The sequence below is a fragment of the Heloderma suspectum genome, chromosome 6 (genome assembly GCF_057233095.1).
Source record: "Heloderma suspectum isolate Gila_16-S chromosome 6, 16-S_ref, whole genome shotgun sequence".
NCBI lineage: Eukaryota > Metazoa > Chordata > Lepidosauria > Squamata > Helodermatidae > Heloderma > Heloderma suspectum.
Genome location: NC_139463.1, coordinates 52,445,105 through 52,470,319, shown reverse-complemented (window position 1 = coordinate 52,470,319; position 25,215 = coordinate 52,445,105). Strand labels below are relative to the sequence as shown.

General features: G+C 51.5%; 1 protein-coding gene across 1 annotated transcript in view; it reads left to right on the top strand.

Moving 5' to 3' along the window:
- C1QL1 (complement C1q like 1) overlaps positions 1 to 24,321 on the top strand; it is a 58,124-nt gene extending 33,803 nt beyond the window's left edge. Inside the window, exon 2 of the mRNA XM_084804339.1 lies at positions 22,289 to 24,321. Coding sequence (XP_084660465.1) covers positions 22,289 to 22,468 — 180 coding nt within the window. The 3' untranslated portion in view covers positions 22,469 to 24,321. The remainder of the gene's footprint in view (positions 1 to 22,288) is intronic.
- Positions 24,322 to 25,215: the final 894 nt, after the last annotated feature.

Sequence of the window (25,215 nt, the reverse complement as noted above, 5' to 3'; positions counted from 1 at the left end):
TGGGGTCTAGTCCTCTTCCCTCCCACTCAGGGCTGTTGCTTGTCCCAGTTTACAGTCCTCAGCCAAGGAATCACTCTGCAGCACTCCAGCTCACCTGCAAGGAACTCTGGGAACAGGCTTCCTATTTGACTCTGTACAGCAAGGGTTGGCAACCTGGTGCCCTCAAGATGTTTTAAACTACAACTCCCATAATCCCTTACTGGCCACGCTGACTGGGGCTGATGGAAGCTGTAGACCAAAACATCTGGAGGGCATTAGGTTGCCTACCCCTGCTGTAAAGCCACTGCCCCGAAGCTCAAAGGTGAATGACTGCATATGCGAGAACAGCAGCACGCGCCAGAATTTTTAAAAATTAATTGTTGGGGAACCCAGGACAGAAGAATTTGGGCTGGAGAAAAAGAACAAGTGCAGCGTAACTAAAAATTGGCTCTGGTTCCATCAGGCCCAGGACTGTACTGGCCCTTGAAGAGATTATACAGGCCCAACCACTCAGTCATGCTTCTGCTGCAAAAGCGGAACTGTTTCTTCCAGTTCATTCACATTGCCTGCTTAGGCTGGCTTGGCTCTTAAAGAGACGTTATGCGACAGGTACAACACAAGCGACAGGTACAACACCTGAGGTGGGAGAGCAAGCAGGTGCCACCATCGCACCCCACACCCATCTGTTCTGCAGAGCAGCTTTCCCACATCCGGGATGAGGGGCCAAGTTTTGTCCCGCTTGCTTCAGCTCTGGCTCTGCTCTTTCAGCACGAAACCTTGAGCCTGCCCGCTGGCCGGCTACACCTCCATCACCATCCAGTTTCTGCTCCAGAAGCTCTGATCCAATCTGCCTCTGCAACTCAAACCCATTCCTCTCGTGCACGCGCACGCCTTGGAAGAAAGGGCTACGCCAGGAGGCCCGTTCCAGAGCAGCAATTCATCTTCACTAGCTAGAGGATGATGCCGTAATGGGCTCCTGCGCAGAGACCAGGCCGCTCCTTGACGGGTGTTGACGAACAGCCCCAGCGATGCTGCCAGGAGGCCTTTCGCTGCCATGGATGTGTTGCAGAAAGCTGGCAAGTGTGTTGCAGAAAGTGGAGGGGGAGGAATAGTTACGGGGAAGTTAAAACAATCAAACCAAGGCACAGCACTGGCTGCATGGAGAATGTCTGGCTCAGTGCTGCGTCAGAATTCAAGAACCCAGTAACAAGGGTTCTCAGCCCAGCTTATTTAAAACCCTATTTTTTTAATAAACAAAAAACTGTAAAGCCTCAAAGATTTAGCTGATGGCTTTGAATCAGAGTGCACGGTGGCGCTCCTGCCCTGGGCTCTACCTTCTGCAAGTTCCACCTGATGAAACGGAGAAGCCCCCTCAGGACGTCTCCTCGGCTGGGTCGGTTGTCCTCACTGGCACATAGCTTCAGCCCCTTTTACTCTCTGGGTCGAGGAGACACTCAGGGTGATGCCCCAGTCAGTCAAAAAACTGTTCGTTTAACCCTAACTTACCTGGGCTACACTTAACAGTGCAAGTACAGACAATATGGCGAGCATATGTTACATGCACTACCACCACCCACCGCCCCCCAACTCCCCCTGCCATAGGCATGTGTGAGGCTCTACCCCCCGCCCCTTCGTCCTTGGCTCCCTGGAAGGTCTCCCTGCACCCTTCCAGCACATTGTGCCTCTCCTGCCCCGTGAGATCCTTTCTCCCACAGCTCTTTAGTTCCCTCTGTCAGGCTGCAACTGGGGATGAGCAATCTGGGCCACACAGAGCCACGCCAAGGATGAAACATCAGGGCCCAAACAGGACCCTGGATGAGTTACAGCGTGGCTCGTTTCTTCCCCGCCATCTGGGGCAGTAAAGATTGTCACAGTTACAGACAGGATCTTGGGTCCTATTGGGTGGGTGGGCTTTGCTCATACTCAGGATCTGAAAGGGGAACACGTTTGCACCTGGGAAGGACTTCTCAGCCGTTCAAGTCAGACGGATTTTATTTCTCTGTATGTGCCCCGCTGGACCTCCCCTGATATACTTGTTTCCAGTATTCAGCATGTGTCACGCGGCTCACTCATTTGAGTCGCCTGGAACTCCTTGCCCGGTAGCCACCATCCGACAGTACACCCATTCTTTGCCTGCGGTGCATCATGGCCCGGATCGTGCAGTCTGGCCTGCAGGTAGACTGCTGCTGGATGGACCTATCCTTTGATAGGGGCAGCACTGACCCTAGCAGAAGGCAGGATAAGGGAACTGCCTCAGTGTGCCCTGAAGGGTGGCAAAGCAGCAGGCAGATCAGGGTCGCCCTGGGGAGCCCGCTGGGAGGCTCTTCTGAGCAGGCCCCACTGGAGCCGTGCAAGAGCGCATGTGCAGCTGGAGCCCACGTGTGCGGGGGCCTGTCCACAGGCACATCTGGATCCAGTCTGCAAACAGCAGGTGGGGCTGGAGGCCCGGCCACAAGGGCATCTCGCCTGAGGCCCTGGCAGTGGCAGCTGCTGCCAGCCAGGCTCTAGCGGGCTGGCAGACCACTGGCCTGATGCAATGTGAAGGTCGGGCCGCAACCCTTTAGCCACTTACATGGAAGTGAGCCCATTGAACTCAGTGGGACTTCCTTGTGAGCAGACCTGTATTGGATTGTGCTGTGAGTATGTGATTCCTCTTCTCACACCAGCAAGAGAGAATCCCCATTAAATGGCCTTTCTGGGACCTACTTAGTTCTTCTTTAAAAACTATATTTAAGACTTTGCTAGCTTGCAGTCCGTGGCTCTTCAAAATGTAAGGAAGTGCCCGATGTTCGTTTCACTTTACCCTTGGGCAAAAATGCCCAGGCTCCCCAAGGAGACCTTTCCTGAAAGAGAGCATTGGTAGTTTCTCCTGCCCACTTGATGAAATTTGGAACCTGGAACTTTCTGCATGTAAGGCACATGCTCTGCTGTTGAGCTGTGGCTCCCTCATGAGCAGGAACCCGAACCCAGTTTCTCCTGCCCGCTTGATGAAATTAATAATGAACTTGCAACAAGGCAGTTGGTGTTTATCCTGCCCTGTAAAAAGAGGCACACAATTTTTATTACTATTAACATCTGTATTCAATAAACTCAGAATGGCTTTCATGGGGTTATCTAATTTTATCATCACTACAATCCTGGTAGGTAGGTAGGCTGAGAGGTTCTCGTAAGGCTACGCAGTGAGCTTACATATGAATTTGCAATATTAAAATATTGACAGCAGCCCTTCAAAGCAGTGGTCTTTCCAAGCATTGTCTGTTTAGTTTTCTGTAAGTTTGCATTTTCTCAAGCACGAGTTCATTCCATCCCATTTCCGCAGCAGTTTGCAATTTTTGGGAAGTCCACATGAAAATTCATATGCATTTTGGTATACATTTCCCCCAGTGCATGCATTTTTGTAAGCAATTTTTGGTGTTCTGGTTCACATCTTAGTTTGGGAAGCAAGAATCAGGGCCGCTTGTATTAGAATGTGAACCAAACACATTTTGCCCTCATGCCTTCTGAGCACCGAGGAGCCATCACCATGGCTGGCCATGCCGGCTGGGGATGGCGGGAGTTGCAATCCAACACGTCTGGAGGCCATCAGGCGGGGGAAGGCTGCTCTCAATGGGGGCGTTGGGGCCTGAGCCCGGAGCCATCTGCGAGCAGGGCGTGTGCCCTGCTGCTGAGCTGTGGCTCCCCCACGGGCAGCAGCCTGCGCCGGGCCGGGCCCAGCCTGGCGCCAGACTCCGCTACCCGGCGCGGGGGCACGATCGTGCCGGCGGAGGAGTCAAGCGTGGGCAGGGGCATACCGGCAACGGCGCCTCCTGCTTTAGGCTCGCAGGTGTCTCTCTTCCAGCAAGTCTGCCTCGGGGGAGACAAACTCACGGGGGCCCGCTCGCGGCCCCCCCCGATTCCGGCCCCGGGGTCATTCTGAGGGCGGCGGCGGCGCCTTGCGCGGCCTCTCGGCTGCCGGTGTCCCGGGCCGGGCAGGGCGCCCCCCGTCGATTAAGCACGAAGCGGGGCGCGCTGGGCGTGAGGGGACGGCGGGAGCGGCCCGGCCAGGGCCCTCCCGCCGAGGAGCTCCGTTCTGCGAGCGGCGCCCGCCCGCCCTGCTCTCCGGCGCCCGGAGGAGGTCGGGAACGCGGCCGGGCCGGGCCGGGCCGGCGGGGCTCCATCCAGCCGAGAGCCGCCGCGAGGGAGACAGCGGGCTGCGGGCCTGGCACGGCGGGGAGGCCGGCTTCCGGCCCCGGCAAGCGCGGGCAGCAGGGCGGCGGGCCCCCGCGCGGCCGGGGCCCGGCCGGGCGCGAGGCAGCGTGGCGTGCGGTGCTTGAAGGTAGCCCGTCCGTTGCTTTCTAGACCAGCGGCGCCGGGAGAACACGGCCCGGCGCCCGCGCCCCCTGCTGCCGCGCCCTCGGCCCAGCTTCGCCTGCTCGCCAGGCCTCCCATGCTGGGCCTGGGCGAGCGAAGCGTGGCCCGTCTGCGGCGGCGGCAGGCTGGCTCTTCTTCCGCGGGCCCCCGCCCCCAGGGCGTGGGGGGGCAGGAGTGTGTGGTGGTCCAATGCTGACCAGCAATCACCTGTGTCTCCGTGGGACAGTTTGTGCGCCTGCTGGGGATGATTTTGGGAGGGCAGGCTCGCATACCTAGCCCAACCCAAAGCGTGTTTACTCAGAAGCAAATCCTATGGTATCCAGTGGAGCTTTCTCCTAAGTAAGCTCACGGACATCCGCTGGGATTTTTCTGGGGGTGGGTGGGGCAAAGCTGCACAGCACTTTGTGGTCGTAATTCGTGCGGATAGCGCGCGCCGCTGCAACACACCTGTGCCGCTTCCTTGTGTGTGCTCTTTGTTGCATAGCATCACATCCCATGATATTTAGAAGCCTACACGGGGTAGCCGAAGATCCTGGGAGCTGAACAGCACTAATGCAGAAGAGTGTTATATTCAGAAAGCATCATGAAGTCCAACAGAGCGATGGACAAAAAACACGCCTGGGAGCAAGAGAAAAAAAATCCCAAACGCACACACAGCACAGCTGTCTTAAGAATATCCTGACTGATCGCATCACTGTCCTGTCGCAACAGTGGCAACTTCACATGACGTGTCCTAGAATGATGTCCTTCATCTTGGAAACATTGGTGAGCCCTCTCCAGAGCGGCCTTCCCCAGCCGGGGGCCCTCCAGAGGTTTGGGACGGCGACCCCAGCACCCCTTGGCCATGCTGGCGAGGGCTGATTGGAGCTGATGTCCCGAACATCCGAAGGGCACCAGGTTGGGGAAGGCGGCTCCCAAGAGCAGCAGTGGAGTCTGGGGAGTGTCTCTAGCGGGGGGGGGGGGGAGAAAGGAGTCTGCTTGGTCAGGGTTTTAGGGCTCTAGAACAGCCTGGACGACTCGTTTCACTTTCCGCACTGTTATCAGCCACTTTTACATCAGCTAACAATACAACTTTTCATGGCTTGACTTTTGAACTACAGCAAAGTTCCATTGGAACTGCATATTTTTCCTTGAACTGTACAGTTTCTGTACAGTTGCACATTTTTAAAAAGCCCTAATAGCATCAGAGAACAGTCCACCATTTGGTGACTGAGCAGCAATAAGGCCTGGGCAGCCAGTCTGATAAGATAGGTAGACCTGGCCACTGAGAAATGGATTACTAGGTCTGTTGTTAATTGTGTCTGACTCTTTGTGACCCCGTGGACCATAGCACGCCAGGCCTTCCTGTCCTGCACTCTCTCCTGGAGCGTGCTCAAGTCCATATTCATTGCATCGGTGGTGCTATCTAGCCATCTCATCCTCTGCCGTCCCCTTCTCCTTTTGCCTTCAGTCTTTCCCAGCATCAGAGTCTTTTCCAGGGAGTTTTCTGTCTACTCCTCTGTTGTTTCTCAAGGGGTAGACCTGGTGTCCAAACAACATCTTTCCACTGATAGCTGAAACCCCCAGTTCTTTCCATGACTTCCTTCATGCCTGTAATGGCCCTTTGAGCCAAAGGTTGAAGGGCACGGTCAATATCGGTGGAGAGTGTGGCCTGCTCAGCTTGCAGCCCACTGCTAGCTTCCGCTGTACATGCAACATGCAATAGATTCAGGTACCTTCACAAGGGGTTTCTTTATTCCTACAATACATGAGAAAACACTAACTTCCGTGGAGCTGCTTGGCACCACTGTCTCAGCTCCAGAGCCAACACTAAGAGACGGGGAGGGGGGGAGGCGCCTGCCAGGGCTAAAAATGGCAGGTTCTCTTAAAGATACATATATCTCACAACAACTGTTTCTAACCCGTAGTGAGTTGCACTGTTGCCATGATCAATTTCACAACCCCACCTGCACGTGCCTAAAACACCAACAACACGGGACCGCACTGCAGCGTTGTCATGCGCGCCTCTAACCCACGCAGCCCTCTGCAAAATGGGAACAGCAGCACCGGGCCCCTTTGCAGGACTTGTGTAGCCCACGCTTTCCCAGCCACAGCCCTGCCTCCTGCAATATGGGTATAATCATGATGAACTTTATCTGCACAGTTGTCAAGATAACTGTTAAAATGTTTATAAACTCAGAAAAAAAGTATTAACAAGACATGAGTTAGGAAGATCATGAATGCCTGTCTTTGCTGCTACCTTTTGTTTTTTGGTAGACACACTACTGCCCAAACCCAGCTACAGGAAACTCCTGGATTTCTAAATTGTTTTTTTAAATGAGGATCCAATTACTTCCCAATAGGGAAGACCCCCAAAAGGCTTAACACACCCAGAAAAGTTAACACACCCAGATTTGGGGCAGGGGGAGGTTAGCTATTGTGGCTTTATTCGTTGGCTAAAAACACTAAAAGGTGAGATCTGGGTAGTTTCTCACAAAATGAATAGGCAGAATGGTGGCTGCGCATTTTGCCTCATATCTGGGGCTCTACAAGGGCTGAAGCAAGGGTCTCCAACCTTTTTCAGCCTGTGGGCGCATTTGGAATCCTGACAAAGTGCCAGGGGCACCAGTGACAAAATGGCTGCCATGGTGGGAACATGGCTACTCACAAGGTGGCCACTGTGGGGGCGTGGCTACTCACAAAATGAGTTCTGTGGGAGGGGTCAAGTCAAACAGGAGTTGGGTGGGCAAGCAAGCAGGGAAGGTCTCTGCCCCCCCAAGCCATCCGCCAACACACACCACAAAACAAACGGGGCTGGGGGGCAGCCAGTGAGCCCAGAAATCTAGTGCACGCATGGAACAAAAGCAGCGCAGGCGTGTGAGTGAGAACGTGGCAAAGTCCTTAATTTTGCATGTGCTCCCACATGCACCAAACAGTATCCAGAGTGCCACAGCATGGCAGGCAGCCATGGGGGAGAATAGGAAATGCCCCTGCATCACCCCCACCCCAAGCACAAAAGCCTGGAGGTAAAGCAACCAGGGCAGATGAGCGAACAGGCTAGAAATTCCATTGCTTTACCCACCCACCCACCCACCCCCAACCAACAAACAGAAGGGCAGAGAGGACAAGCACCGCACCTCCCAACACACAAAAATAAAGGGTTGGGAACCAAACAGCCCCCTCACCCCCAAAAATGCAGATAGGAGGGTGAGCAAGCAGGCAGGAAATGCCCTCCTTTTGCCTGTGCTCCGGTCTCAGATGGAAAAGACCCCAGCCCATTCAGTCCCGTCCCCGTACTGCCGGTTTCCATTCAATGGGGATGCTTACCTTTCCCTTCCAACACGGCCACCTGTCGCTCATGCCCGCTCCTAGCAGGCACGGACAGGGAGGAAGGGCACCGGGTTGTAACCTATTACTTTGGCCAATCAGAGAGCAAGGGAGTACGTCAAAACTGCATAGAGGTACATAGGCTTGAAATTATAGAGAAACTAGGAATGAGCAGACTTGCCTTGTGTACATAGAAATCACCCCGAGGGCACAATTAAAGGCCTCAAGGGTGCATCTGCACCCTTGGAAGCCCTGTTGGGGACCCCTGGGCTAGAGAAGTGCTTTTTTCTTTAAATGAAAGCTGCTAGTCTGGAGATTAGGGCTCATCCCCAGGGGGCCAACTGCCCCTCCTTGCCCCTTCCTGCAGACTCCCATAAGCATGGATGAAATTTGGAATGGCTGTCCTCAAAATGGGACAGCAGCCATCTCTCCCTTTCCCTTATATTCTCTTTCAGCACTTTCCTAGCCTTCGTGGGTGAAAGCAGAGGGTTTTTAGGTGCTTTCATGTACCAACATTAACAGCCCAGCCCTATGCATGTTTACGAGGGGGGGGGGACACAAAAGCCAGTGTGCATAAGGAGTGCATCTTCCCTTGTCATTCTGGGGCTGGCAGGGATTGCCCTTAGATACACCCCCCCCACACACACACAGACACGCTTCCTAGATGGGTGACATTCCTCGGCCAGGGGCCCACGCCAGGTGGAACAGGATGGGGAGTCAGCGAGGGAGGGATGACCTCAGAATGACCTCATGACTGGAAGGGGGGGGGAGCAGTTGTACCCCTCTTGCCCCTATGAGCAGATGCCTGTGAGCAAGCTGTAATAAGGATCTTCTAGTCCAAGTTTAAGAATATATTCATTCAAAATCATTCCTATTGAATTCACAAGGGCTTACTTTTACTCCTAAGGAACTCTGCACCAGACTACATCCCTTTATATTTCCATGGGGCTGGCATGATGGGGGCAGGTTTTAAATGTAGATGAGCTTGTGAGATGCATTTACATGAATGTGTGCATTGTCTTTTTTGCCCCATAACATTTTTTAACATTCACATTTACTGCCAAATAATTGTGCATTTGATTGAGGCATCAAGCTTAATCCTGTGCATGTTTGCTCAGAAGTAACTTACTTCCAAGGAACTGTGAGATACCATCACAAGGGAAGATGCACCCCTTATGTACACTGACATTTTGTTGCTTAACACACACATGCACACAAGGGGTGTCACTGCGTGGCAAGTTTGACCGTGACCGTCCACCGGCAAACAGCCGGCATCTTCACTATCCTCTGTCTCGTCTACGCTAATACAGATCTCAGATTAGATGTTCAGAGCCTGAGGCAGTCTGAGAGCTTCCTTGAATCTGCTTTGTAGAAAGGCTAGTCTTTAGCATAATAAAGTCGTAATAGCTTGAAGCTTTGAGTCTCCGTGGTGTTGATTGTGACATGGGGAGGACAATCAATCCTGACTGTGACCGGGTTCGCATGACCACCACAGCCCACTGTGGCTTACATAAGCTGCAGTGGGTTGCTGCGCCCATGGGTGCCAGGTTGCCAGTGTACGCCTCCGCTGCAGCTTCTGACATCCAAACTGGCAAGGATAGTTTGTTAACAAACCACCCCACAACCCTGCAATGGGCCATGGCTTCTGGGTGGTTTGTAATTAGGGAAATGTGCCGACACATGTTGGGGTGGTTAACAAGCCACTGGGGTTATGAGCCACGCTCCTGCCGTGCGAACCAGGCCATTGTCTGGAGGCTCTACTTTTAAAAGTGAGTAAACGAAGAATGACAAATTCCAGACGAATTGCTGGTCTGAAAGCCGCCCATGGCTGTTCTTTATAAACAGTGAAATGGGCCTGTGTACTAGATATGTAGGCAAAACGCATCCAGCCATCTTCCTTCATAAAGGATAAATGTTTGGCCTTGTTGATAATATTATTTACATTATCATCAGGTATAAGCAAACCATCACAACAAATGCTAAGAACATAAGAAGAGCCCTGATGCTGGATCAGACCAAGGGTCCAACATTCTGTTCACACAGTGGCCAACCATCCATTGACCAGGAACTCACAAGCAGAACACTAGTAGTGCAGCACCCTCCCACCCATGTTTCCCAGCAACTGGTGTACCTAGGTTTACCACCTCTGGTACTGGAGGTAGCACAGAGGCCCCAAGCCTAGCAGCCATTGATAGATTCTCTTCCAGGAATTTGTCTAACCTGAGCAGACTTGCCTTGTGCAGACTTACAAAGCTATCCAAGTGAGTGGCCATCACTACACCTCCTGGTAGCGAATTCCATAGTTCAATTATGCTCTGTGTGAAGGATTACTTCCTTTTGACTGTCCTGAATCTCCCACCAATCAGCTTCATGGGATGACCTCAGGTTCTAGTATTATGTGAGAGGGAGAAAAAAAGTCTCCCTATCCACATTCTCCACACCATGCATAATTGTGTACACTTCTGTCATGTCTCCCCTCACCCTCCTTTTTTCCAAGCTAAACAATCCCAGCTGTTGTAACCTTCCCTCATAGGGGAGATGCTCCAGCCCCTTGATCATTTTAGTTGCCCTTTTCTGCACTTTTCCCAGCTCTACAATATCTTTTTTTCTAGGTGTGGTGACCAGAACTGGACACAGTATTCCAATCGTGGTCCATAGGTTTGTGTAGGGGCAGTATGATATTGGCAGTTTTATTCTCAATTCCTTTTTTAATTATGCGTAACATGGAATTTGCCTTTTTTACAGCAGCCACACACTGGGTTGACATTTTCATCGAGCTGTCCCTCACAACCCCAAGATCTCTTTCCTGGTCTGTCTCACTAGCTCAGATCCCATCAGGCTATACTTGAAGTTGGGATTTTTTGCCCCAGCATGCATCACTTTACACTTGCTTACCTGAACCACTCTTAAAGCATGCTGCCTTTCTGGCCATTTCGCCTTGAATCCATCCGGGGGGGGGGGGGAGGTCTTTAAACCTTGCTGAGAATGTCTCCCTGCACTATTCGGGTCTCTTTGCCCTCTACCCCACTAAAACAAGATCAGCCTCGGATGGCCTTCTCTCTGTCCCATCAGCCAGGACAGCTAGACTGGTGGGGATGAGGGAGAGGGCCTTTTCTGTGGTGGCCCCCACTCTGTGGAACTCCCTCCCTAGGGAACTCCGTCATGCCCCCTCTTTAATGAGCTTCCGTCGTGCATTAAAAACGTTGTTGTTCAGGCAGGCATTTGGGGTGGGTTAGGGTATTTTAGAAAATGTTTTTATTGTAGAATTTTATTGTTTTAAACTGTTTTTATTGTATGTTATACATCGCCCAGAGTGGCTGGGTGACCAGCCAGATGGGCGATTAATAAATTTAATAATAAAATAATAAAAAATAAAAATCCTGCTGGCCAAGCAAGGAGAGACATGGGGTCCTCCCAAGCCCTCCACTACACCTTACCCCTTGCACCTCAGCCACTTTGGATTCTGGAACTCCTCTGCTTTTGGTCAGGAAGTTAAACAGTCATTTAAACACGGCTCAGTTCCATTTCATCGGAACAGGCCTGGAGAACCGCCAGCCTGCAGGGGTTCTTCAGCTAACCTGCCAGCTTCTTACCCAGACCCTACCCACTCTCCAGCAAGGAAAAGCTCTCATTTCCAATCACCTGCTGATGAGACATAGTCTTTCGCTGCTGGGAGAGGGGGTGTTCTGGGGAGGAAGCTGCTGAGTGATTTAGCCCTGCTTACTTCAGAGGCTTGCCCTGCTTGCTTCTGAGTAGACATGCAGGGGCTTGCCCTACTTACTTCTGAGTAGAGATGCAGCAGCCTGACCTCCTTACTTCTGAGAAGACATGCTGCTCATCTGAATAAATGTGCAGAAGCTTGGTATTTGGGATGCTATTTGAAAGTGCTGCTGAGGTATCCAGTCTTGCTGACTTCCGATTAGGGTTAGCTTTGATAATCATCACATTTTGGACACGGCCACTCTGCCTTTGGCTACTCCGGCAGGTGGAACGTGGGCCCCGAGGACTTTCCCAGGTTGGAGTTTAGCCCGTGGGCCAAAAATTTTTCTCCACACCAGTGTTTGGGTTCAGGTATGATTCCGATCTTGCTCCAACTGCATCTCCATGCTGGGAAAGGATCTAGTTAGTGAATCCCTGTCTGCCATGCAGTATTAAAGACCCAGAACGCCTACCAAAAAGAAAGATGGGGAAATAAATGAAGACTGGCTCACATGGGTATATGGAAAACTTGAAAATCCACCTCAGTGACATTTGTTTTCTGAGTTACCGGCTTCACTTTTTACAGTTTGTCTCCATACTCCTGAGGACTAGAATCTTATTACTTAAAAAAAAAACCCCTACAACATTAAGGTATGAATTATCAGTTTTCATAGATGCAGTAGATTCTGGGCATCCTGCAGAACAATCATTGCCATAAAGATTTCCACTGTAGGATGCAAAAAATTAAACCCTGTGCATGTATTTCAGAGTCCATGACTCTGTCATATGCACAATATGCTTATTGCTTATAGCCATACAAAGGTAATAGATCACAAACAATACAAACATATCTTTAAAAAAGGATGTACAACATGGGTAATTTGAGTAATAGTTCTCATTTAACATAAAAACCATAACTAAAATATATCCGTCATAAAAATGTCCAGTAATTACTTTAACTTAACTTGCTCAAAGTAGACCTTCACAGCTCGCTGATACTTTTTTCACAATGCCTGCTCAAATTTTCTTAGCTGCTGTAGCAAACAGTGCAATGCAGTAAGATACATATTCTCACGCATCTGAGAGCAAGCATGGCACTGCTTTATTTGTTGACCACCCCATACATTGAGACACATAACAAGACAGAAACTTGTTCTGGAATAATCAGATAATGGATAGAACAGTAAATAATGGACTTGGGGTGCAACCCTGTGTGTGTTTAGACAGAAATGAGTTCTACCACTCCCAGTTTTCCCCAGGCAGCGTGAGAATGCCGAGAGCTGTAGGGCTTTTTTCTGTCTAAACATGCATAGGGTTGCACCCAAATCTTCTACGCAACCATTTCCACAGATAGTCAGTCTATCCCTTAAAGGAGTATGATGACACATGTGCACCAGATAAGCAGTCGACATCTGCTGGAACCTACATTCTGTGAAGTCTTTTCTCAGTGGTGGTAAGGCGATATGCTGTAGATCCTTTGCAATTTGGTTATCTTTTTTTTATATATATAAAGGCAAACCATGAAGAATGATTATTATTAATGATTTCCCTGGCCATGAGTGTGTGAAAGCATCCAGTCTCTTCACCGAGTCCAGATTGAAGGCCATATACAACTACATACTCTGCAGGTATCAAATATTGCTGCATTCTGTTCAGACAAATCTATTCCCAACCACCTGATTTCATTTGTTCATACCATACCAACATTTCTTTGAGAAATTTAGTCTGCATCGGTACTGAATCATGCTGTTATTAACTCTTTTTTTGATAGGAGATAAACCTGTTTCTGCTCTCAGTAGAGCTGCTGGTATCCCCAGGGATAGTGCAAGAATTTTATTTAGAAATCCATTCTGGAGTATTTCCAGTGAGGCTATATTCCAGTGAGGCTATATATATAATTTCCCCAAATTTCAGACCCATAACACATTTGGGCAACTGCTTCCCCCACAAATATTTTTAGAACAGGTTCACTAATTGCCCCCCTTTTGGTGATGGGGCGGGGGGAGAATGCCAGAACCTGCTAAATAGTTCTTAATACTGTTAATATTACAGCTTCAAAATGGGTTTTCCAATTATATCCCCAGAAAGAGATACACTGCTCAATAGAGTGATTGTCCATTTAGGTTTCCTAGTTCTTCTTCCAAACAACGCAATTTTAGTTTTTAATACTAAGATGTTCCTCGTTGCAAAAGGAGTTTAATTTAGCTAACATTTTTCTCAGGCCTGTTTGATTGGTCCTGGACAGCAAGACTGAATCATAACAGAATCAATCTGTTTCCCACCTCCCAGCTGAGCAGAGCAGAGCAGAGCAGAGCAAGCTGCTCCAGCTGGTCCAGGGACTACAGAAGCAGGCAAGCTCCCAGAGAGCGAGCGAACAGAGCGAGCGAACAGGGGAAGCAAACAGGAGTTGGCCAGGGGAGTTCGGCAGGGGAGGTCAAGGGGGAGGCCCCTAACATTTTTTTAATTTTTTTTACTAACTTTTTTTCATTTATTTGACTTGTAGCACACACTTCCACACCAGTGGGACTCTGCTTTTAACCTCTACTGAGTAGAGGAGCAGGCACAGGCTAGTCTAGAACAATCACAAAGCTAGACACAAAAGGGAAAAGAGGCTATGGAAGGACAAGACTCTCCAGTGGTGGTGACCTGCAAGGTGTGTGCAATGTTTGTTTTCTTGCCTGACAACAACATGGCCTACACCTGCAACAAGTGCAAGTTGATCATGCTGCTGGAGGAAAAAGTAAGTGGACTGGAGCGGCGACTGTCAACCCTCCGGGGAATAAGAGAACACGAAGAGTTCTTGGACAGAATGGGGGAACTACAGCAGCAAAAGGCAGACCAGAAGCTTGAAGAGCAACAGCAAGATGAGGCAGTGGGAAATGCTGAGGTGAAGAAAAATGGAGTAGAGGATACTCCTTGGAAAACGGTGACAGTTAGGAGAAGAAGAACTAGACGCCACTCTGCACCAGTGGAAGCAGTGGAGCTGTGGAACCGATTCCAGGTACTTGCAGATGAGACTGGAGGACAGCCTGCAGAGGAAGAATCACAGGGGAACCTGCATGAGAGTGAGCAAGAGGCTAAAGGTCAGTCAAACAGAGGCGATGAAACCCAGGCCTACAACAAGGAGAAGAGAAGAGTGGTAGTAGTGGGAGACTCCTTGCTGCGTGGGATCGAGACCCAAGTATGTCGCGAAGACCCATGGACTCGCCAGGTATGTTGTCTCCCGGGAGGACAGATTAGAGACGTGACTGAAAGGTTGCCTGCACTCATAAAGCCCACTGACAGGTATCCCTTTCTTCTCATCCATGTGGGAACAAATGATACCGCCAAGCGGAGCTACGAAGAGATCACGTCAGACTTTGAAGCTCTGGGAAGGAAACTCAAGAACTTTGGGGCCCAGAGAGTTTTCTCATCCATCCTTCCAGTAGTTAGAAGAGGGATAGAAAGGGAACGAAAAATACTCCAGGTGAATGACTGGCTACGAAGGTGGTGCCAACGAGAGAGATTTGGATTCTGGGACCACGGGCTATACTTCCTGGAAGATGGGCTGTTGGCTAGGGATGGGTTGCACCTCACAAAGGCTGGGAAGAATGTGTTTGGCCACAGCATGAAGAACTTCATCAGGAGGCCTTTAAACTGAATTCTACGGGGAAGGGAGATGTAATGTTGGGGGTAACAATGGACATAGGCGCATGCACTGCAATGGAGAGAACAGCTCTGATAGCGCCCAATAATAGTCTTCAGACACATGTAGGAAGAAAGCCAGACTATGAAGCACATGGTCTTCGATGTCTATTTACTAATGCCCAGAGTATGGGAAACAAACAGAACGAACTTGAACTCTTAATACAAGAGGGAAATTATGACCTGATAGGTATAACTGAGACTTGGTGGGATTACTCTCATGACTGGAATACAGCAATTGAAGGATATAACTTGTTCAAAAAGAACAGGAGGAACAGAAAGGGAGGTGGGGTTGCACTGTATGTGAAAAATACATATCTCTGCACAGAAATACAGGAGGATGAGCTTGGTAGCCCCATCGAGAGCATCTGGGTTGAAATAAATGGAGCAAAGAATAAAAGGAACCTGGTGGTCGGAGTCTACTACCGGCCACCCAGTCAAGGAGAAGACGAGGATGAAACTTTTGAAAAGCAAATAGCCAATGTTTTAAGGAAGCATGATGTAGTAGTAATGGGGGACTTCAATTTCCCCGATATTTGTTGGGAGACAAATTCTGCAAAACATGGCCCCTCCAGGAAATTCCTGACTTGTGTGGCGGATAACTTCCTCCTACAGAAAGTAGAGGAAGGAACTAGAGGATCGGCTATCCTTGACTTGATCCTAACCAACAGAGATGACTTAGTGGATAAAGTAGCAGTTACAGGAACTCTGGGGGAAAGCGACCATGTTGTACTTGAGTTCTTGGTTCTAAGGGAAGCAAAAGCCGAGTGTAGTCAAATGCGTACCCTGGATTTTAGGAAAGCTGATTTTCATAAACTGAGAACAATGATCAGTAAGGTCCCATGGCAAGCGATGCTAGCGAGAAAAGGAGTCCAAGATGGGTGGGAGCTTTTAAAAAAGGAAATTCTCAAGGCACAATCACAAACAATTCCAACAAGAAGAAAAGGTGGAAGACAACAGAAGAAGCCAATGTGGCTTCACAAAAAGCTTAGGGATGACCTGAAAACAAAAAAGGACACATATAGGAAGTGGCAAGAAGGCCAAGTAACAAAGGAAGAGTACAGGCAGATAGCACAGAATTGCAGGGATGGCGTCAGGAAGGCTAAAGCTGAGAATGAGCTGAGGTTAGCAAGGGATGTTAAAAACAACAAAAAGGCTTTCTTCAGCTACGTGCATAGTAAAAAGCAGAGGAAAGAAATGGTGGTTCAGCTATTGAATAAGGATGGCAAAATGATAACAGATGACAAAGAAAAGGCAGAGGTGCTCAATTCCTACTTTGGCTCAGTCTTCTCCCAAAAGAGGGTCTATGACCCCCCTGGCAAAGGCGAAGTACAGGCTGAAGGGGCAGGATTGCAGCTTGAGATCGACAGGCATATGGTCAAGGAACACCTCATTACTTTGAATGAGTTCAAATCTCCAGGGCCAAATGAACTGCATCCTAGAGTCATAAAGGAACTGGCAGAAGAACTCTCAGAACCGCTGTCTATTCTCTTTGAGAAATCATGGAGGACGGGGGAAGTGCCAGATGACTGGAGGAGGGCTAACGTTGTCCCTATCTTCAAAAAGGGTAAAAAGGAGGAACCTGGGAACTACAGACCAGTCAGTCTGACATCAATCCCTGGGAAAATTCTGGAGCAGATCATAAAGCAATCCATCTGGGAGCACCTTGACAACAATGCCGTGATTACTCGAAGCCAACATGGATTTGTCAAAAACAAGTCCTGCCAGACAAATCTGATCTCATTTTTTGATCAAGTCACCTCCCCTGTAGACCGTGGGAATGCTGTAGACATCATATACCTCGACTTCAGCAAAGCTTTCGACAAAGTGCCCCATGATCTCCTGATGAGCAAACTAGCTCAAAGTGGGCTAGATGAAACAACGATCCGGTGGATCCACAGTTGGCTACAGAATCGGACTCAAAGAGTGCTTATCAATGGGACCTTCTCAAGCTGGGGAGAGGTAACGAGTGGGGTACCGCAGGGCTCAGTCCTGGGCCCAGTGCTCTTCAACATTTTTATTAATGACTTGGAGGAGGAGGTGCAGGGAATGCTGATCACATTTGCAGATGACACAAAATTGGGAGGGATAGCTAATACTTTGGAAGACAGAAACAAAATTCAAAGTGATCTGGATAGACTGGAGAGCTGGGCAGAAAACAACAGAATGGCATTTAATAGGGACAAATGCCAAGTTCTGCACCTAGGAAAAAGAAACCAAATGCACAGTTACAAGATGGGGGATACGTGGCTCAACCACACTACGAGCGAGAAGGATCTTGGAATTGTTGTCGATCACAAGCTGAATATGAGCCAACAATGTGATGTGGCTGCAAAAAAGGCCAATGCTCTTTTGGGCTGCATTCATAGAAGCATCGCTTCCAAATCCCGGGAAGTACTAGTTCCCCTCTACTCAGCACAGGTTAGGCCTCATCTGGAGTACTGTGTCCAGTTCTGGGCACCACACTTTCAGAAGGATGCAGACAAACTGGAGAGGGTTCAGAGGAGGGCAACAAAGATGATCAGGGGACTGGAAACAAAGCCCTATGAAGAGAGACTGAAAGAACTGGGCATGTTTAGCCTTGAGAAGACTGAGGGGAGATATGATAGCACTCTTCAAGTACTTGAAAGGTTGTCACAGAGAAGAAGGCCAGGATCTCTTCTTGATCATCCCAGAGAGCAGGACACGGAATAATGGGCTCAAGTTACAGGAAGCCAGATTCCGGCTGAACATCAGGAAAAACTTCCTGAGTGTCAGAGCAATACGACAATGGAACCAATTACCTGGGGAGATGGTGGGCTCTCCCACACTGGAGGCCTTCAAGACGAGGCTGGACAGCCATTTGTCGGGGATGCTCTGACTTGGATTCCTGCATTGAGCAGGGGGTTGGACTCGATGGCCTTGTAGGCCCCTTCCAACCCTACTATTCTATGATTCTATGATTCTATGATATGCATACAACAAAGTTGGAACGTAATTGCTTCACTGGGGGGGGGGAGGTGAAAGCCATCTCTTGGGGCTTCTTCACCCAGAGCTTTTATCCTGCTGGTGAGATTGCTCACTCACAGAAGTTTGTGGGTCCTTTAGGTGACGTTGGCAACCTCCAGGGCATCTCCTGCACTAAATGATCCTTACTCCATTTTTAAATAGATTGGAGATAATGAGCTACCCTTCTTGAGTTCCCTCCATGAAAAAGGAAAAACTGCAAGAAGAGGTAGATAATGAAACATATGGAAGACTGAGGAAAAACTTCCTGACTGTTAGAGCAATATGACAATGGAACCAATTCCCTCGGGAGGCGGTGGGCTCTCCCACATTGGAGGCGTTCAAGACGAGGCTGGACAGCCACCTGTCAGGGATGCTGACTTGGATTCCTGCATTGAGCAGGGGGTTGGACTCGATGGCCTTGTAGGCCCCTTCCAACCCCACTGTTCTATGATTTTATGACTCAGATAAGGGGGAGTAGGTGGGAAAGGGGAGGGAGAAAAGGAAGCGCATGTAAAGGGAGTCGATTGTGATCCTGCATTTAAAACGGAAGCAGAAAGCCCCATTTAAATGCAGGGTTTTAAGCTGGTGTAGAGATGCTCTCGTTCTACATTGACTAACAAATTGAGTAAGACAGGCCAAGAGACATCTTCATCTGATCCCATGGCAGATATTAATGCCCTCTGTCAAGTGGCCATGTAGACCCACCCATACCTGCATAACATGGTTTTGATGGAGCTTTTGAATCACAGCAATCTTTTGTCAATATTTGTACCAGAAAGCTTTCCCCATAGACAAGGTCTGTTTACTGAGTCAATAGCTGAGGTCAGATCTATAAATACTGCAAACAATTTCTTAGTGGGTCCTTGCATGTTTGTTTGCTTTTTATTTGATAGTGAAGGACAAAGCACGGATCTATAGTGCTTCATCCTTTACAAAAGCCTGCCTATTCCTCACCAATGACGTTATTAGTTTCCTTCCAGGTTTCCAGTTCATTCAAAAGATATTGGGAATAAAGCTTAGAAACCACATTCAGCAGGGTTATTGGTCTGTAGTTTTTAGGATCCTGATTATTAAAAATTGGAACAATTACACTAGAGGACTGTCAATGATGGGAGTGTTATTTTCAACTTCAGTGATCTTGCCCCTTTGTTGATCTTCTCCCAAAAATAGTAATAGTCCCCGTGGCCAATGAGTCCCCTGCCACAGTGGATAGCGTACACACAAAACTCCTGCTTGCGCCTGCGACAAAAGTCCCGCCTGCCTTGGCTCCAAGCCAGCTGTGTGAATCAGCTCGGGCAGACCAAGTGCGGCTCCATCAGTGCCCGAGGGACCCGCTGCTCCGATTAGGGACGGGCAGACGCCCTGCTGCTTGCCTTGAGGATAGCCAGGGCTTTCCTGGTGTTCGTCTCAAGCCTTTGAAAGGCCTTCAGGGGGTGCCCGAATGTTCTGTACGAACATTAAAATAACACTTGTGCTGCCATCCTCCCTCCCAAAGCCCAACATGTTTTACCTTGGGGGAGAGGGATAACAGGGAGGTGCCACCTGAAGCCTCTTCCCAGCAGCAAATGACGCGTGGCGTGTCATCCCTGCTGGGGACGCAAGCAGATGACACTCTGCAAGCTTTGGGGGCCTGGAGAAGGCGTGGGGGGGTTACCGGCAGGGCAGGCATGGCAGCAGCGGAGGCAGGCTGCAAGCCCCCACTTGCACCAGACACTGCTCAAAGGGGCTGTACACGACTCAGACTGGGACAGCTGTCCTCCTGTGGGGGAGAGCATTCCCATTTTGACCCACCATTGAATACTCATTCCGCCCTAGCTCAGATGAAGAAGCCAGGCCAGAGTCCACAGCTTTGTAGGACCAGAGGTGGAACCCTTGTGTCCCCGAATCCTTGCTGAGCTGGTAGCTGCAACGCCGCCCTCTGGCCACCCGCAGAAGTGGCGCTGCAGCACAGCAGAGGACGGCTCAGCTACCGCAGAAATGCCTCCTCGTGCTCCTGGAGTTTCTGGTGCCTCACAACCAGGGCCTATTGCCCCATGCAAGAATCTGACTTCCTGCTGCCCTGAACATCAAAAAGAGGTTGCAAGGCTTGGGGATCTTTAGAGAAAGCACCTTCGCCGCAGCCTTTTGTTGTTCAGTTGTGTGACATGCATTCCGGGATGTTTTGTCCAGTCTGCCTCTAAACTTTCTGATATATTTATTACTAACAAAATGTCAATCTGACAGATGGTACAGGGGTCCATATTTTAGGGATGTCTGATACACAGCAGAGATACATTGTTACACACACACAGGTGGGGTCCCTCTCAGTGGAGGTCAGGTTTATGTTTGTTTGTTTGTTTATTTATTACATTTCTGTACTGTCTGATAGCCAAAGCTCTCTGGGCAGTTCACAACAATTAAAACCATAAAGTACAACAGAATAAAGTACAATATAAAAGTTTACAAGTTTAAAACTACAGTACAGAATTAAAATAAGAACCAAAATAAAATCTAGCAGCAGCGCAAAGATTTAAAATACAGTAACAGTTTTAAACAACAGAAGCGGAAAGACTAAAATGCCTGGGAAAATAAGGTAGGCTCCAGGTGAGCCTCTCTGGGAAGCTCATTCCACAATCAGGTGTCACAACAGGAAAAGCCCTCTTCTCAGTAGCCACCCACCTCACTTCCATTGGTGGGGGCTCCCGGAGAAGGACCACTGAGGAAGATCTTAGGGCCCAGGCAAGTGTATATGGGAGGAGTGATCCTTCAGGTAGCCTGCCCCAAGCTGTTCAGGACTTTGAATGTTAATACCAGCCCTTTGAATGGGACCTGGAAACGGACTGGCAGCCAGTGCTGATGGAAAAGTACTGGCCTAATATGATCACGTTGGCTGGTCCCCGTTAAGAATGTCGCTGCCCTGTTTTGGACCAGCTGAAGTTTCCAGACTGTTTTCAAAGGCAGCCCCACGCATAATGCATCACAGTAATCCAGACAAGAGGTTACCAGAGCAAGGACAGCTGAGCCAGGTTCTCTCTGTCCAGTTGAGGCCACATTTAAAAGGTGCTCCGTGCCACTGAGTCCACCTGTGCCTCCAGTGACCATGCTGGATCCGAGAGCCCCTCCTCTAATGACGAACCTGATCCTAGGGGGGGGGGTGCAGCCCCCTCCAGAGCAGGTTGAACATCACTTAGCCGGGCAGATGAATCGCCCACTAAGAATACCTCTGTCTTGTCTGGACTGAGTCTGTTTATTGGCCCTCATCCAGTTCCATGCCCAGGCACTCAGAACAGCTGCTGCCTCCCTGGGATTCAATGGGAAAGATTAATAGAGTGGGGCATCATCCGCACATTGATGGCATCTCTGCCCACACATGTGGGTCGCTTCCCCCAGTGGTTTCCTGTGGAACCCAACAGCATAACTGCCAAGGCACAGGGCCATAATGCCCCAGAAATGCAGTGCCCCCAACTCCCAACCCAGACAGCCTGACCAGAAGGACACCTCCAGAACAGGGCTACTCGCAAGCGGCGGTGACAGTGAGGCAGAGGGTGGGCAGGGTGCTCCGGGGCACCGGGGCCTCCGCAGCTGCCCCAGGATGCCAGCCACTGCTGCTGGCCTTGCCCCAGTCCCTCCATCTGCGTAGAACCACGACGCGGCGCTCTCGCCAGATGCTCACGAAGAGCACGTGCCCACATACGCACCGCTGGCTATACCGGCTCGCGACCATGAAGTGGTGTTAAGCCCCAAGTCGGCCGTTGACTTGGCAGTTTGCGGTGGAGAAGGCGCTGCAGCTCCCCTTTTGCCCTCTGCCCCCTACATAGTGGGATACTGGGGATTAAAGGGGCCCGCTTCGCGAGGCAGAGTTAAAAGGGACGGTGCAACAGAGACACAGGCTCTCTTCACACGGAGCGCTCGCCCTGCGCTTGAGACGGCCGTTTCAGCGACGTTGGCGGGCTCGTTGCACGACGCCGCGGCCGTCCAGGGCGCCTCCTGCACTAAATGCCCTCGGTTCCGTTTTTGAATGGATGGCAGGTAACGGGCTATCAGAGTACCCCGGTGTGCTCCGCTGGAGTTCCCTCCGTGAAAAGAGGAAACGGCGCAAGACGAGGAGCGAGACCAGCGAAGGACAATGGAGGGCGGGGCGGGGCGGGGGCCGTTGGACGCCGCCTTGAAAGCGGAAGCAGCAGGGCCCGGTTTAGGCGGGCGGCGGGCGCCCGCGGCCTTGCCCGCCCGGCCCGGCGGACAGCCCCGCAGAGCGCGCTCGCGGCACCGCCAGTAACTCCGCCCGCCTTTCTCTCCCCCCCAGGTGAGAGCCAGCGCCATCGCGCAGGACGCCGACCAGAACTACGACTACGCCAGCAACAGCGCCGTGCTGCACCTGGACGCGGGCGACGAGGTCTTCGTGCGGCTGGACGGGGGCAAGGCCCACGGGGGCAACAGCAACAAGTACAGCACCTTCTCGGGCTTCATCCTCTACTCGGACTGAGGGCCGCGCGCCGCCCAGCCCGCCCGGCCTCCTGCGTGGCGAAGCCGGCGCGCCCTCCCCGGCCGTCGGCCGCGGCGGCCGCGCCCCGCCCGCGCGATCCCGGGAGCCTCCCCGGGCCCGGAGCCTTCCGAGGGCGGCTTCGTCGCGGGGAGGCGGTTCCCGGCGGCGGGGGCGGGCCTGTGGACGCAGCGAGCTTGTAGGCCCCCTCCAGCCACACGGCCCTATGATTTTTTAAAAATGTGAATGACGACGTACCCCCCAGATTGCAAACTGGTGTAAATTTTTCATTTTGGCTCCTCTTTATGAGTTTCAGGGCGTTGATCTATGTATAACTGAGTCAAAGAATAGCCACACATAATTTCATAAAACCGAGATGAAATCAGAGCAACAAATGTCCTAATTGTCCCAAGGTGCCTTCTCTCACTTTCTGCTCAGATCGCACCTTAGATCACGGACCCCAGCCCGCCCGCCCGCCCCGTCTTCTTCCAAGGAAGCGGGGTACTCACCTACACAACCTCCCCTGTGACTGGTTGCTTCCCCCCCTTCACCTGTTAATTGCTAGCTAAAACTGTGCTAGTCAGAGGCCTTCTATCCCCAGCATCCATCCCCCATTCAAACGGCCTCCCTGAAATAGGGAAATCCACACCCTATCCGGTGTAAATCACATTTGATGCATTCCCCACTAAGAGCTGGGTGGATTTCAACACTCATCCCAGTCATTCTATTCTGTATATAAGTACAGTGTGCGTGTATGTTCCCTAGACAGGTTCTACTACAGGAATGCTATATCCATATCATTATACGAGGCAATGCCAAAGGGAGATGTCCACTTTGGGGGTTTTGGCCACCGTTTTGCCACTTTTCTTGGTCCATTCTTTCTCCATCCTTGCCTGGCATTCCAGCGGTGAGCTTATTTTGGTGGTTGTCCAGTGGGAGGCATGTGGGATAGGGGTGGGGTGAGGTAGGTTAGCTTTAATCTTAAGAGCTGAATCGTCACTGAGCCTTTGTCTCTTCTTTTATCAGCCAGCCCCCTGTTGGCTTCTGGGGAGCTGGAGTGCAGACCTGTACATATTTGCTCAGAAGTAAATCCCATTGAGTTCAATGAGACTTAATCCTGGATAAGTCTGAATACAACATCCCCAAAAGAAAGCATTGAAGCCAAGGCCTTATTGAGACCCTGTTTGTAGTGTGTTTCACTTGAAAATCTAAGGATTTTGTGTGGCCCAATGGCATGGATAGATGTCTTCCATGTGTACCAGAACGTGGTGTGTATCCACTTGTTCTGGTAACTATAAATCTCTATCAAATTAACTCTTAACAAAGAGTGAACACAGAGGCTCTAAGTAAAGGGTGCTTCTTTGCCTGTCTAGCATTTATACCTTTGATTATAAATGGTATTATGGCTTCCATAAGGCCCAGATGGATTCTTGTAGGTTAATAGACATCCCATGGAATTGAATGTTCTCATTGACTGCAGAGAAACTGACAGTGCTGTGCTGGAGCTGGGATTTTTTTGTAGCACTGTGGCTATTATTTACCAGCAGTGTATTTGTTTATCTGATTGTAAATACAACATGTTCCGAATCGCTGGTCTTGTCTAGGAGCAAGACATTTGCTGGTCCTCCAGGTTCCTGTGGGTGGAACAGGCGAGCGGGAGGCGGCGAAGAGGGCATCCAGCTGGACCCCATCCAGCCACCGAGAGTGAACTGCGGCAGTGGCCCTGGACCGTGGGGGGGTGTCTACATCCATAGTCTTGTGATATTTGGCTTTTCCCTGTGAGCCCCCTTGGAAAGATTTCTATCCTGAGAAGCAAGTTACGATAAATACTGGAAATAAACTGTGGCCTGCCAAGAGCCTAGTAAACCTGGTTCGCTCGCTGCCTGCCTGAGAGGGCGGCCACGGGGGCTGCCCAGTCCTGGCTGGCCGCCGGGCGGGGCGAGGCGGGAGGCCCCTGGGCCAAGGGTGCCGCCCGTGTCCGCAGGCCTCTTCCCGGCCGGCGCGTCACCCTTCCACCCCTTCCCTTCCTCGCGGGAGCCTCTTTTCTGCTGGGTCGCGCCGTGGCGGCCGGGCCGGCGGCGGGACGCCCGCTCAGCCCGAGGCCACCTCGGAGAGCCCCCCGGGCGCCGGCTGCCGGGGGCGGCCGAAGCGGGCCCGGCGCTCCCGTCGGCCAGCCGGCGGCGCCCGCATCGGGCGGCGGGGCGCGTCGAGTCGCGCCGCTCGCTCCAGGGCCTGCTGCGCCTTTGGACCGGGCCGCCGCCACCGCCCGCTCGGCTGCCCAGCCGGCCCGGCGCTCCGGCTGCCGCTCTCGCCCTGTGCCCCGCGGCGGGGCGCTGGCGAGGCCGATCGGGATGGTTCGGCCGCCCCGCGGCACAGAGCGGGCGGCGGGGCTGCGCGGAGAGCCGGGCCGCTGTGGCCGGCCGTGCGGCTGCGCGGGGGGCGCGGCGCTGGCCGGCGGCGGGGCCGCCCCTCCCCAGCCGACGGCCGCTCGCCTCGAGGCTCCCCGCCGTCGCGAAGCCTCCGCGGAGTGGGGAAGAGCCGCGCAAAAGCGAGGGCGCCGCAGGACGCGGCCTGGCGACCTGGGCAGCCCCGGCGGGCCCGATGGGGACGCGGGGGGCCGGGGCGGGCCCCGCGCAGACGCCCGTCTTCTGCCCCGGCGGCCGCTGCTTTCTTGGGCGGGAGCTCGGCCGAGCGGCCCCGCGAGCCCCGCCTGGCGGCCCCACTCACGGCAGCGCTACCTCGCGCGGCCG